Raw genomic sequence first — 10,867 nt, 5'->3', positions numbered from 1 at the left:
GGCAGGTTTTTAAAGCAGTAACACAGATCTCCAGTTATGTTGAACGTTGATACGTCTGACTTCAGTACAATGCATTAAATCCAGTGATTATGTTGAGCACCCTAACATTAATCCACTCCCACAGGTCAGAGGCTCACAGACCTCCTGTCTTCAGGATCACATGATTCTCTTCATCTGACCATTTGACCAATGGCAGTGAGCTCCGCCCCCTACAGCCCAGAAAGCGTTAAGGCTTAGTTATGGTTCAATGTTGAAGCAACGCAAGGGGGCTTACGGAACCATTACTTGATTGCGGACCCTCCTTGCTTCCCCCGCAAGGACTTGACGTGTGCCTGCAAAATCTTTTTTTCCTTTCGTGCAGCAGCAAGGGCTGTGATTGGTCCGCTAACGTAAACCATAACTGAGCCTTAACACCGGACAGGAGGAATCCAGTCAGTAACAGAGTAGTGTAACACACACACAGAGACAGAGAGACAGAGACAGAGACAGAGAGAGAGAGAGAGAGAGAGAGAGAGAGAGAGAGAGAGAGAGAGAGAGAGAGAGAGAGAGAGAGAGACAGAGAGAGAGAGAGAGAGAGACAGAGAGAGAGAGAGAGAGAGAGAGAGAGAGAGAGAGAGAGAGAGAGAGAGAGAGAGAGAGACAGAGAGACAGAGAGAGGGAGAGAGAGAGAGAGAGAGACTCATGTAGCAGAAGACAGGATCCTGAGGGGGGGGGACGGGGGGCGGGACAGCACCTCTTGATTAGTATTATAAAAATAATACTAATCTTGAAAATAGGGAGAGCACCTCTTGATGATACTGAGGGGGGGCGTTGTGGTCCTGTAGGTGGTCACCTTAAAGGAGGTGCTGGGTGGGGTGGACCTGTGGGTGGGGGGCAGGTGGGTTGTTTGGGGGGGGGCGGTGAGAGGGGTTGACCTTTGGGGGGGATGGGGGATATTCACATTTTATGCAGATGGTGGTTGACCTGGGGGAGGGGGGGTGAGAGGGGTTGACCTTTGAGGGGGCTGACACACTTAGGGGGGAACGGCTCCATCTTTGCCGCGGCAACGCTCAAACGCTCAAACGTCTGCTCAGCGGATGATGACGCCATAGCAACGGCTTCAGCCAAACTTGGAGTGTGCGTCCGGAGCGTAGAGGAAGACCTGCAGCAGGATGAGGGCGTCCATCACGATCTGGACCGACCCGCACACCCAGAACTGGACCGGACTCTCGTTCAGCAGGAAGTAGGACGTCTTGAAGACATCGCCCAGAGTCCACATCACCACCATCTTCACACTGGGGGAGAGAGACCATTAGACTGAGAGGATGGAGATCTCTCTCTCTCTCTCTCTCTCTCTCTCTCTCTCTCTCTCTCTCTCTCTCTCTCTCTCTCTCTCTCTCTCTCTCTCTCTCTCTCTCTCTCTCTCTCTCTCTCTCTCTCTCTCTCTCTCTCTCTCTCTCTCTCTCTCTCTCTCTCTGTAGTAAGTGAGGAGGTCTTGGGCTCCGCAGGGAGTGGGGAGTGATTAGAGTATCGATCAACGGGGACGGACTGTCCTCACACACACACACACACACACACACACACACACACCTCTTGGTGTGATGAGGGACACCTCCTCTTCAAAGTGTGAAGTACCCCCCCACTCCCTCTGAGACCCTGGGCTATGGTTTAAAATGTGTCAACAATAGTTTGGTGTTTGGAGGGAGGCGGGAGTACATGTTTCTGAGGGAGGGAGGGAGGGAGGAGCTGACCTCTAGATGAAGGGGGGGGGGGGGGGAGACAGGGGAAAGGGGAGAAGGAAGGAAACATGTTTCTGAGGGAGGTGGGTGAGGCAGGTGAGGAGTTCGTAACCAATTCATTATTCATGAAGTCAACTAAAGTGGAGCTTAAAGCAGGAAGAGCAGATCCTCCCCCCTCAACCCTCGTCTCCCCCCCTCACCCCTCGTCTCCCCCCTCACCCATCGTCCCGCCCTCGTCTCCCCCCTCACCCCTCGTCTCTCCCACCTCACCCATCGTCTCACCCTCGTCTCCCCCCTCGTCTCTCCCACCTCACCCATCGTCTCACCCTCGTCTCCCCCCTCACCCCTCACCCATCGTCTCCCCCCTCACCCATCGTCTCACCCTCGTCTCCCCCCTCACCCCTCGTCTCTCCCCTCACCCTCGTCTCCCCCCCTCACCCATCGTCTCACCCTCGTCTCCCCCCTCACCCCTCGTCTCTCCCCTCACCCCTCGTCTCCCACCTCACCCATCGTCTCACCCTCGTCACCCCCCTCACCCATCGTCCCTCCCTCGTCTCCCCCCTCACCCCTCGTCTCCCCTCCATGTGTCCAGGACACATGGAGGTGGAGGAGGAGGGGGAGGAGGGGGTGGAGGAGGAGGCGGAGGTGCTGTGTTAACAGCTTCCTGCTCTGTCAGCTGACCTGTCCCTCTAACGCTGCACACTGTAAACCGCCTTCACAATAAGAGCGTGGCCCAGGCCTCTGGGGCCTGAGAGAGAACCATCAGCAGGACACTTCCTGAAGGATAATGCTCACACACACACACACACACCAGGACCTTGTCCCGCGAGCATCATTAGCAATCAGGAAACAATGATGCTGATTAATAATGTGCAGGATGTGTTCGTCATTAGTGGGAGACACTGGAACCCGAGCCCAGAGATCATCAATAAAGAAGGAACACAGCTTTACACACGACCTGCAGCCTCCTCCAACATCTGGATCCATACACAAAGCCTCCTCCAACATCTGGATCCCGATGTGGTGTTACAAGGTGTCCCGGTGTGGTGTTACACAGTGCCCCGGTGTGGTGTTACATGGTGCCCCGGTGTGGTGCTACATGGTGCCCCGGTGTGGTGCTACATGGTGCCCCGGTGTGGTGCTACATGGTGCCCCGGTGTGGTGTTACACGGTGCCCTGAGGTACCTCATGCCGCGGGTGGAGCGCTGCTGGAGGTTCTGCAGCAGCTGCGGCAGGCCCAGCAGGGCCTCCAGCAGCAGGGCGAGGCCGCCCAGAGCCTCGATGAACAGCGGCGAGTCGAGCAGCAGCAGCGTCAGCAGGCAGCAGCCCACGCTGAACAGCAGGCAGAACAGCAGGTAGTCCTCGAACATGGTCCACTGCCAGAAGTACCGCGGGTCCAGTTCTGGGGGCGGGTACAGGGCGTTAGGGGCATTCCTTATAGTCCCAATACTGGCTCCAGTCCCCAAACTGGGCCCAGTCCCCATACTGGGTCAAGTGCTAGGATCTACTGAGTGTGTGTGTGTGTGTGTGTGTGTGTGTGTGTGTGTGTGTGTGTGTGTGTGTGTGTGTGTGTGTGTGTGTGTGTGTGTGTGTGTGTGTGTGTGTGTGTGTGTGTGTGTGTGTGTGTGTGTGTGTGTCTCTCTCTCTCTACACGATCAATCACCAAAGCGAGACCAGCAGAGCTCAGCCCCTGAAGGGCTGTGTGGCCGCTTCCCTTCCACTGATCACCCTCTCGTGACAAAACACGAGCCCCTCTCCTCTCGGACCACTGGCCTCCAGCCCTCAGGCCCAACGGGATGTTACCACGACGATATCTCCATCTGACCGTTTCAACGAGCAGGACGACCGACCGACCGCCTGAACCAACCAGAGTCATGGATGAGGTCATCGTTCAGCTACACTGCCAATACTAGAGCAGTCAGAGCTACACCGCTAATTCTGGAGCAGCTAGAGCTACATTACTACATCTATTCTAGAGCATCTACAGCTACATCACTACATCTAGAGCAGCTACAGCTACATCACTACAGCCAGAGCAGCTACAGCTAAAGGGACAGCCGAGCTACACCACTAGAGCTAGAGGGACAGCAGAGCTACACCACTAGAGCTAGAGAGATATCAGAGCTACACCACTAGAGCTAGAGGGACAGCAGGGCTTATCTCCAGCTACAGCTAACACCCAGCTACAGCTAGTGCCCCGCTCCACTGGGACACTGGGAGGCGAACCAGTAGAGGACGTTTCCATTTCCCAGCAGAAATCTAAAATGAGAACATGTGAGTGAGAAAGAAAGGCTCATAAAATGTTCATTTCACGGGTCCACGCCCCAGAGAGCCCCCCACGCCGGGACCATAAGAGCTGGACCTGCTGAGGTGTGTGTGTGTGTGTGTGTGTGTGTGTGTGTGTGTGTGTGTGTGTGTGTGTGTGTGTGTGTGTGTGTGTGTGTGTGTGTGTGTGTGTGTGTGTGTGTGTGTGTGTGGCCCAAGGTGAACTTGATGAATGGCTTAATTACTGACAGTTATTGAGGCACATTGAGACATAGCTGACAGAGCATAGGACACACACACACACACACACCTGACAGAGCTTAGGAAATTCACACACATACACACCTGACCAAGTTTAGGACACGCACAGGAGGAGGAGTGGAGGAGAGAGGAGAGGAGGGGAGGAGAGAGGAGAGGATAATCAGTAGACAGCAGCAGTGGTAACAGATCCGTTGTGTCTCTGTGAAGACACTTCAGAAAAATATTTTACACCGTTTCACTCAACCTTCCTGCTGTCATGTCTAAGAATCTCTCACACACACACACAACAATGATCAATCACACTGATCAATTCCATTGTTTTGGTCTCTCTCTCTCTCTCTCTCTCTCTCTCTCTCTCTCTCTCTCTCTCCTGTATTCTACAGATAACAGTGTGGCACAGCGTCACGTGCACTGCTGGCGCGCACACACACACGCACACACACACACACACACACAAACACACACACACACACACACACACCCCTTGATAGGTAAAGCTGAAGGTCAATGCCCGGACACACACCTCATTAAGCACAACACACACACATCTGTGAGGACCTTTTAATGAGCAGCAGCTAATTACTGCAGGGGGACTGATTCATGAGGAGGAAGAGGAAGAGCAGGAAGAGGGAAAGAGGAGAGGAGGAGGAGGGAAAGAGGAGGAGAGCAGAAAGTTGTTGAGCCAAAACGTAAATAACTTTTTGCCAATAATGTAATAACTTATTACGTTATTGGTTGGTTATTACATTATTGGCTTTGTATTAAACAATTCCTTTGAAAATGTAATAACTGAGCCAATAAAGCAAAAACTGAGGTATCACTTTATTTTATTTTCAATTTCTGGAAAGAAACTGTCACACTTAAGTATGAGCCTTAATATTAATATTATTTAATATTATTATTGAATCGGCCAAACCAGCTTTGGGGCCAGCCTGATCTGCAGAGCGACATTAGATTGCTTGCAGATTTGGCTGAAAATGTAATAATACATAAATATGGCTGCAGCCCCCCTATTCAATATTATCATATGATCCTGTTTTATTCATCGATAATAATAACCTGAATGTTTGTCTGATGAGCTGAGCCGACCCTCACGACGGACTCATCCATTCACCCTCACGACGGACTCATCCATTCACCCTCACGACGGACTCATCCATTCACCCTCACGACGGACTCATCCATTCACCCTCACGACGGACCCCAGACCCAGGAGGTCTGGGGTCAGGGTTGCAAGATGCAATATGAAGGCTAAGTGTGACAGTTTCTCTCCAGAAATCTAAAATAAAATAAAGTGATACTTCAGGTATTACATGTTTGGGCTCAGTTATTACATTTTCAATGGATTTTTTTAACACAAGGCCAATAACGTCATAAGGGTCTGAGGGCTACTGGGTCTACTGGGTCTGAGGTATACTGGGTCTGAGGGTCTACTGGGGCTACTGGGTCTGAGGGCTACTGGGTCTGAGGGCTACTGGGTCTACTGGGTCTGAGGGCTACTGGGTCTACTGGGTCTGAGGTATACTGGGTCTGAGGTCTACTGGGTCTACTGGGTCTGAGGGCTACTGGGTCTGAGGGCTACTGGGTCTACTGGGTCTGAGGTATACTGGGTCTGAGGGTCTACTGGGTCTGAGGGCTACTGGGTCTACTGGGTCTGAGGTCTACTGGGTCTACTGGGTCTGAGGGCTACTGGGTCTGAGGGCTACTGGGTCTACTGGGTCTGAGGGCTACTGGGTCTACTGGGTCTGAGGTCTACTGGGTCTAAGGTCTACTGGGTCTACTGGGTCTGAGGTCTACTGGGTCTAAGGTCTACTGGGTCTGAGGGTCTACTGGGTCTGAGGTCTACTGGGTCTACTGGGTCTAAGGTCTACTGGGTCTAAGGTCTACTGGGTCTGAGGGTCTACTTGGTCTGAGGTCTACTTGGTCTGAGGTCTACTGGGTCTACTGGGTCTGAGGTCTACTGGGTCTACTTGGTCTGAGGTCTACCGGGTCTACTGGGTCTGAGGTCTACTTGGTCTGAGGTCTACTGGGTCTACTGGGCCTGAGGGCTACTGGGTCTTCAGAACACCACTTAGCCGGAGGACTCAGCCTCTCCCCACCCTGACCCCAGACCTCCTGGGCCCCCAGCTCCCAGGTCTTGAGGAGCAGGTCTACGGCACCGCGGGAAGAGGCCTTCCATCAGGCTCTCCTCCGCCATCTTGAGCCCGGTCCTGCTCCACGGTTGTCTTGGTGACAACCTGGTCTGCAGTGACCTCTAAACGGAGGTGGCCCTCCACCCCAAAACACACGCTTCTGATTCAAAAGCATCTGTTCGTCAACATGTGGTGGGGAGAGTATGAACTATCGACACATTGGCGTAAACCCAACCCTCCACCCTACCAGCTCAAACCGAACCCCCACTCCGACAGAGCCGACCCTCACGACGGACTCATCCATTCACCCTCACGACGGACTCATCCATTCACCCTCACGACGGACTCATCCATTCACCCTCACGACGGACTCATCCATTCACCCTCACGACGGACTCATCCATTCACCCTCACGACGGACTCATCCATTCACCCTCACGACGGACTCATCCATTCACCCTCACGACGGACTCATCCATTCACCCTCACGACGGACTCATCCATTCACCCTCACAACGGACTCAGAGTCACCACTGGCTGCAGGGAGCGTTCATCCATTCCCCCTGAGGGTGAGTCCAGGGGACCACTAGACCACTGAACGTTTCTCCTGATCCTCTCACTGAGCTGTCGACCAAACAGGAAGCAGACTGCGGTAAACAGCCTCCGCCTCCCGCGCTCCGACACCACCCCCTCCTGGGGGGAGGAGACACTGCGGCCCTATGATCAACGTCTCTGTGTCTGAGGCTCCTGGGAGCGCCCTGACCTCACGAGGTCGCCCTCTCTCTGCGGCCCGCTGCTGGTGGTGATGGAGGTGATGGAGGTGTAGTGGAGGTGAAGGAGGTGTAGTGGTGGTGACGGAGGTGTAGTGGAGGTGATGGAGGTGTAGAGAAGGTAGAGGAGGTGACGGAGGTGTAGTGGAGGTGATGGAATTGATGGAGGTGTAGTGGAGGTGATGGAGCTGATGGAGGTGTAGTGGAGGTGATGGAGGTGATGGAGGTGTAGTGGAGGTGATGGAGGTGATGGAGGTGATGGAGGTGTAGTGGAGGTGATGGAGGTGATGGAGGTGTAGTGGAGGTGATGGAGGTGATGGAGGTGTAGTGGAGGTGATGGAGGTGTAGTGGAGGTGTAGTGGAGGTGATGGAGGTGTAGTGGTGGTGACGGAGGTGTAGTGGAGGTGATGGAGGTGTAGTGGAGGTGATGGAGGTGTAGTGGAGGCGATGGAGGTGATGGAGGTGTAGTGGAGGTGATGGAGGTGATGGAGGTGTAGTGGAGGTGTAGTGGAGGTGATGGAGGTGAGGGAGGTGATGGAGGTGTAGTGGAGGTGAAGGAGGTGTAGTGGAGGTGATGGAGGTGATGGAGGTGATGGAGGTGAGGGAGGTGAGGGAGGTGATGGAGGTGATGGAGGTGATGGAGGTGTAGTGGAGGTGATGGAGGTGAGGGAGGTGTAGTGGAGGTGATGGAGGTGAGGGAGGTATAGTGGAGGTGATGGAGGTGTAGTGGAGGTGATGGAGGTGAGGGAGGTGATGGAGGTGATGGAGGTGAGCCCGTGCTGTACCTGAGAGGCGGTGCTGCTTGGTGCTGACGCGGTTGGAGTTGTGGACGTGGCAGCAGAGACGCAACATGCAGAACATGGTGGAGATCATGACCACACTCTGGAGGAGCAGGGGCAGCTCGAACTGCTTCCCCACCCTGGGGGAGGGAGGGAGGGAGGGAGGGCGGGAGGGAGGGAGGGAGGGAGACAGACAGATTATAGCTCTGCGTTCTGTCCATCTGTACGTCCAAACTAGTGTTAAACCTCAGAGGTCTCCTCCCGGCGAATCAGTGGGTGAACAGGAAACAACATCCCCAGTGATGAGAAGCTACCAGAGATAAGAGACTCTAAATACGATCAGACTAGAGGACTCTGTTGATTGTAGCTCCTTGGTCCACACACATGGTCTCTGAAGTGAGGAGTACTGCAGTCCCCCCTGCAGTACTCCAGCATACCCCTAGGTGGACATGTACCCCTATTGGAGTACCACTGCCATAGAGTGTTCATGACTCCACCAGCGGGTGGTGCTGGCACAACAGGGTGTTCATGACTCCACCAGTGGATGGTGCTGGTACTACAGGGTGTTCATGACTCCACCAGCAGGTGGTGCAGGTACCACAGGGTGTTCATGACTCCACCAGCGGGTGGTGCTGGTACCACAGGGTGTTCATGACTCCACCAGTGGTTGGTGCTGGTACCACAGGGTGTTCATGACTCCACCAGTGGGTGGTGCTGGCACCACAGGGTGTTCATGACTCCACCAGTGGATGGTGCTGGTACCATAGGGTGTTCATGACTCCACCATTGGGTGGTGCTGGTACCACAGGGTGTTCATGACTCCACCAGTGGTTGGTGCTGGTACCACAGGGTGTTCATGACTCCACCATTGGGTGGTGCTGGTACCACAGGGTGTTCATGACTCCACCAGTGGGTGGTGCTGGTACCACAGGGTGTTCATGACTCCACCAGTGGGTGGTGCTCACCAGAAGAAGATGCGCAGGATGTTGGCGAGCAGCAGCACCAGGCAGACGCGGGTGGAGAAGCCGGTGGTGTCGTTGCTCCTCAGGATCTCCTGGTACTGGGGCAGGTAGGGCAGGGCCCCCCCGAACACCATCACACACGACGCCACCACCGACAGCACCCCCACAGACGACTCCATCGGCTGGCTGCCATGGAGATCGGCCTCCACCTCCATTATCTCATCGGACGCTCGCACAGCAGGAGACCTGGAGGATGGAGGAGGAGAGGTTAACACCACCTAGACGAGAGGAGCTAGGAGGGTGGAGGAGGACAGGTGAACACCACCCAGAGGAGAGGAGAAGAGGGTGGAGGAGGAGAGGTGACACCACCCAGAGGAGAGGAGAAGAGGGTGGAGGAGGAGGAGAGGTGACACCACCCAGAGGAGAGGAGAAGAGGGTGGAGGAGGAGAGGTTAACACCACCCAGAGGAGAGGAGCTAGGAGGGTGGAGGAGGACAGGTGAACACCACCGAGAGGAGAGGAGAAGAGGGTGCAGGAGGAGAGGCGACACCACCCAGAGGAGAGGAGCTAGGAGGGAGGGGAGGCTCCTTAAAACCTTCAGAGGCACACACAAAGACAAAGACACACATACACATGCACAATAAGCAGGGGAGCTTATCTTTCAGGACCAGGGGCCGCGGGGCCCGCCCACCGACGGGGGCCCGCCCATCGGCCCCTCAGCTGGTTGTGTGATCAGCGAAGAGGAAGTGGTCACAGAGTGCTCTGGTGACACCAACTGATTCTGTTATTGTGTCACGTATTCCGGCATGAGGCTATGTGCTCACTGACCCTGGGTGGGGTTCCACCGCACTGGGGCAGGACTATGTGGGACCCTTAGACCCCTTCTGGGACACCTAGACCCCTAGACCCCACTGCTACCCCTAGAGCCCTACTGGGACCCCTAGACCCCTACTGGGACACCCAGAAACCCACTGGGAACCCTAGACCCCTACCGGGACACCAGAGGGTTCTGGACCATCAAACTTGAAGCTCTGCAGGTGGCTGTGAGTCCATCTCTCTCTGAGGTCATGGAGCTTCGGCCTGTCAGCGTGTCTGATTACCCAGAGACAGCTGCTGCTGCTGCTGCTGGGCTAGAGGACCGGAGACAGACCCCGGCAGATGGTTCTGCTAGGGTTACACCCGGACCCCCGGTCACGTGGGTGTCCCCTCGGATCACATTCAAACTATGCTTCCCTTTACTGATGTGTAGCTGTCCATATTTTCATGAGTCTGTCTCCTCCCATCCCGTTCTCTTGCTCACAGTGCCCTCTAGTGGAACACACGCAGTGCGGTTCATTTAATCCGTTTACATGCGAACAAACTGCGTATAAGAAACATAACTTTTAAACTGCGTCTTTCAGAAACTCGATCCGCAGTCCGTACATTCAGACCTCTACTCGGTGCCTTAGTTCAGTTAGTTCAATTCGGTTCAGAGTTCTGCTCACCTGGACACGGTGTCCTGGTTCGCACGGGGGTCTTCAGGGGGGATCAGGAGCAGGAAGGAACACTAAGGAGCTCCAATCAGAAAACCAGAATAACAGCCGACACTAAAGAAACAGACAACCACAATGATACCAGAAGTTGAGGAAACGGGTTCTAAGTCAACAGTCATCCAGTGATCCTTGGAGCGGTTGAACTGGTTCTTACTGCTGTTCAAACGGCGCTGCTCTCCACCATATATCTATATAATTATATAATATAACTATTGTGATCATAAGCAGTTCATCATCCACAACTAACTCAGTAACTTTAATCCTCTGCTCCTCACCTCCGGTAACCAGCTGGAGGTCCGAGGAGATCCCCAACTTCAGGAGAGAAAACAACGGCAGCCAACTCTCTCTCTCTCTCTCTCTCCCTCACACACACACACACACACACACGCAGACGCACACACGCACACGCCTCTCTCACACATACACACGCCTCTCTCTCTCCCACACAC

The 10,867-nt window shown here is 54.4% G+C and overlaps 1 protein-coding gene across 5 annotated transcripts; it reads right to left on the bottom strand.

The window, feature by feature from the left end:
* Positions 1-692: 692 nt before the first annotated feature.
* si:dkey-246g23.2 (PQ-loop repeat-containing protein 1) lies at positions 693-10,824 on the bottom strand. Of its 5 annotated transcripts, none has more exons than XM_030367295.1 (6): positions 10,694-10,824; positions 10,371-10,472; positions 8,891-9,133; positions 7,932-8,065; positions 2,904-3,120; positions 693-1,274 (listed from the first exon to the last, which is right to left on the bottom strand). In XM_030367295.1, exons 3-6 carry the CDS (start codon positions 9,100-9,102, stop codon positions 1,100-1,102), a joined length of 738 nt encoding a protein of 245 aa, XP_030223155.1. In that variant the 5' UTR covers positions 9,103-9,133; positions 10,371-10,472; positions 10,694-10,824; the 3' UTR covers positions 693-1,099. The 5 variants fall into 5 exon arrangements, with proteins under 5 accessions (XP_030223155.1, XP_030223159.1, XP_030223158.1 ...); XM_030367299.1 differs by having other exon boundaries at positions 10,371-10,440; positions 10,694-10,816; XM_030367298.1 differs by having other exon boundaries at positions 10,371-10,447; positions 10,694-10,792.
* Positions 10,825-10,867: the final 43 nt, after the last annotated feature.

Source organism: Gadus morhua, chromosome 9, assembly GCF_902167405.1.
Source record: "Gadus morhua chromosome 9, gadMor3.0, whole genome shotgun sequence".
NCBI lineage: Eukaryota > Metazoa > Chordata > Actinopteri > Gadiformes > Gadidae > Gadus > Gadus morhua.
Note: the sequence above shows the minus strand (reverse complement) of the source record. Positions and strands in the feature narration are given on the sequence as shown.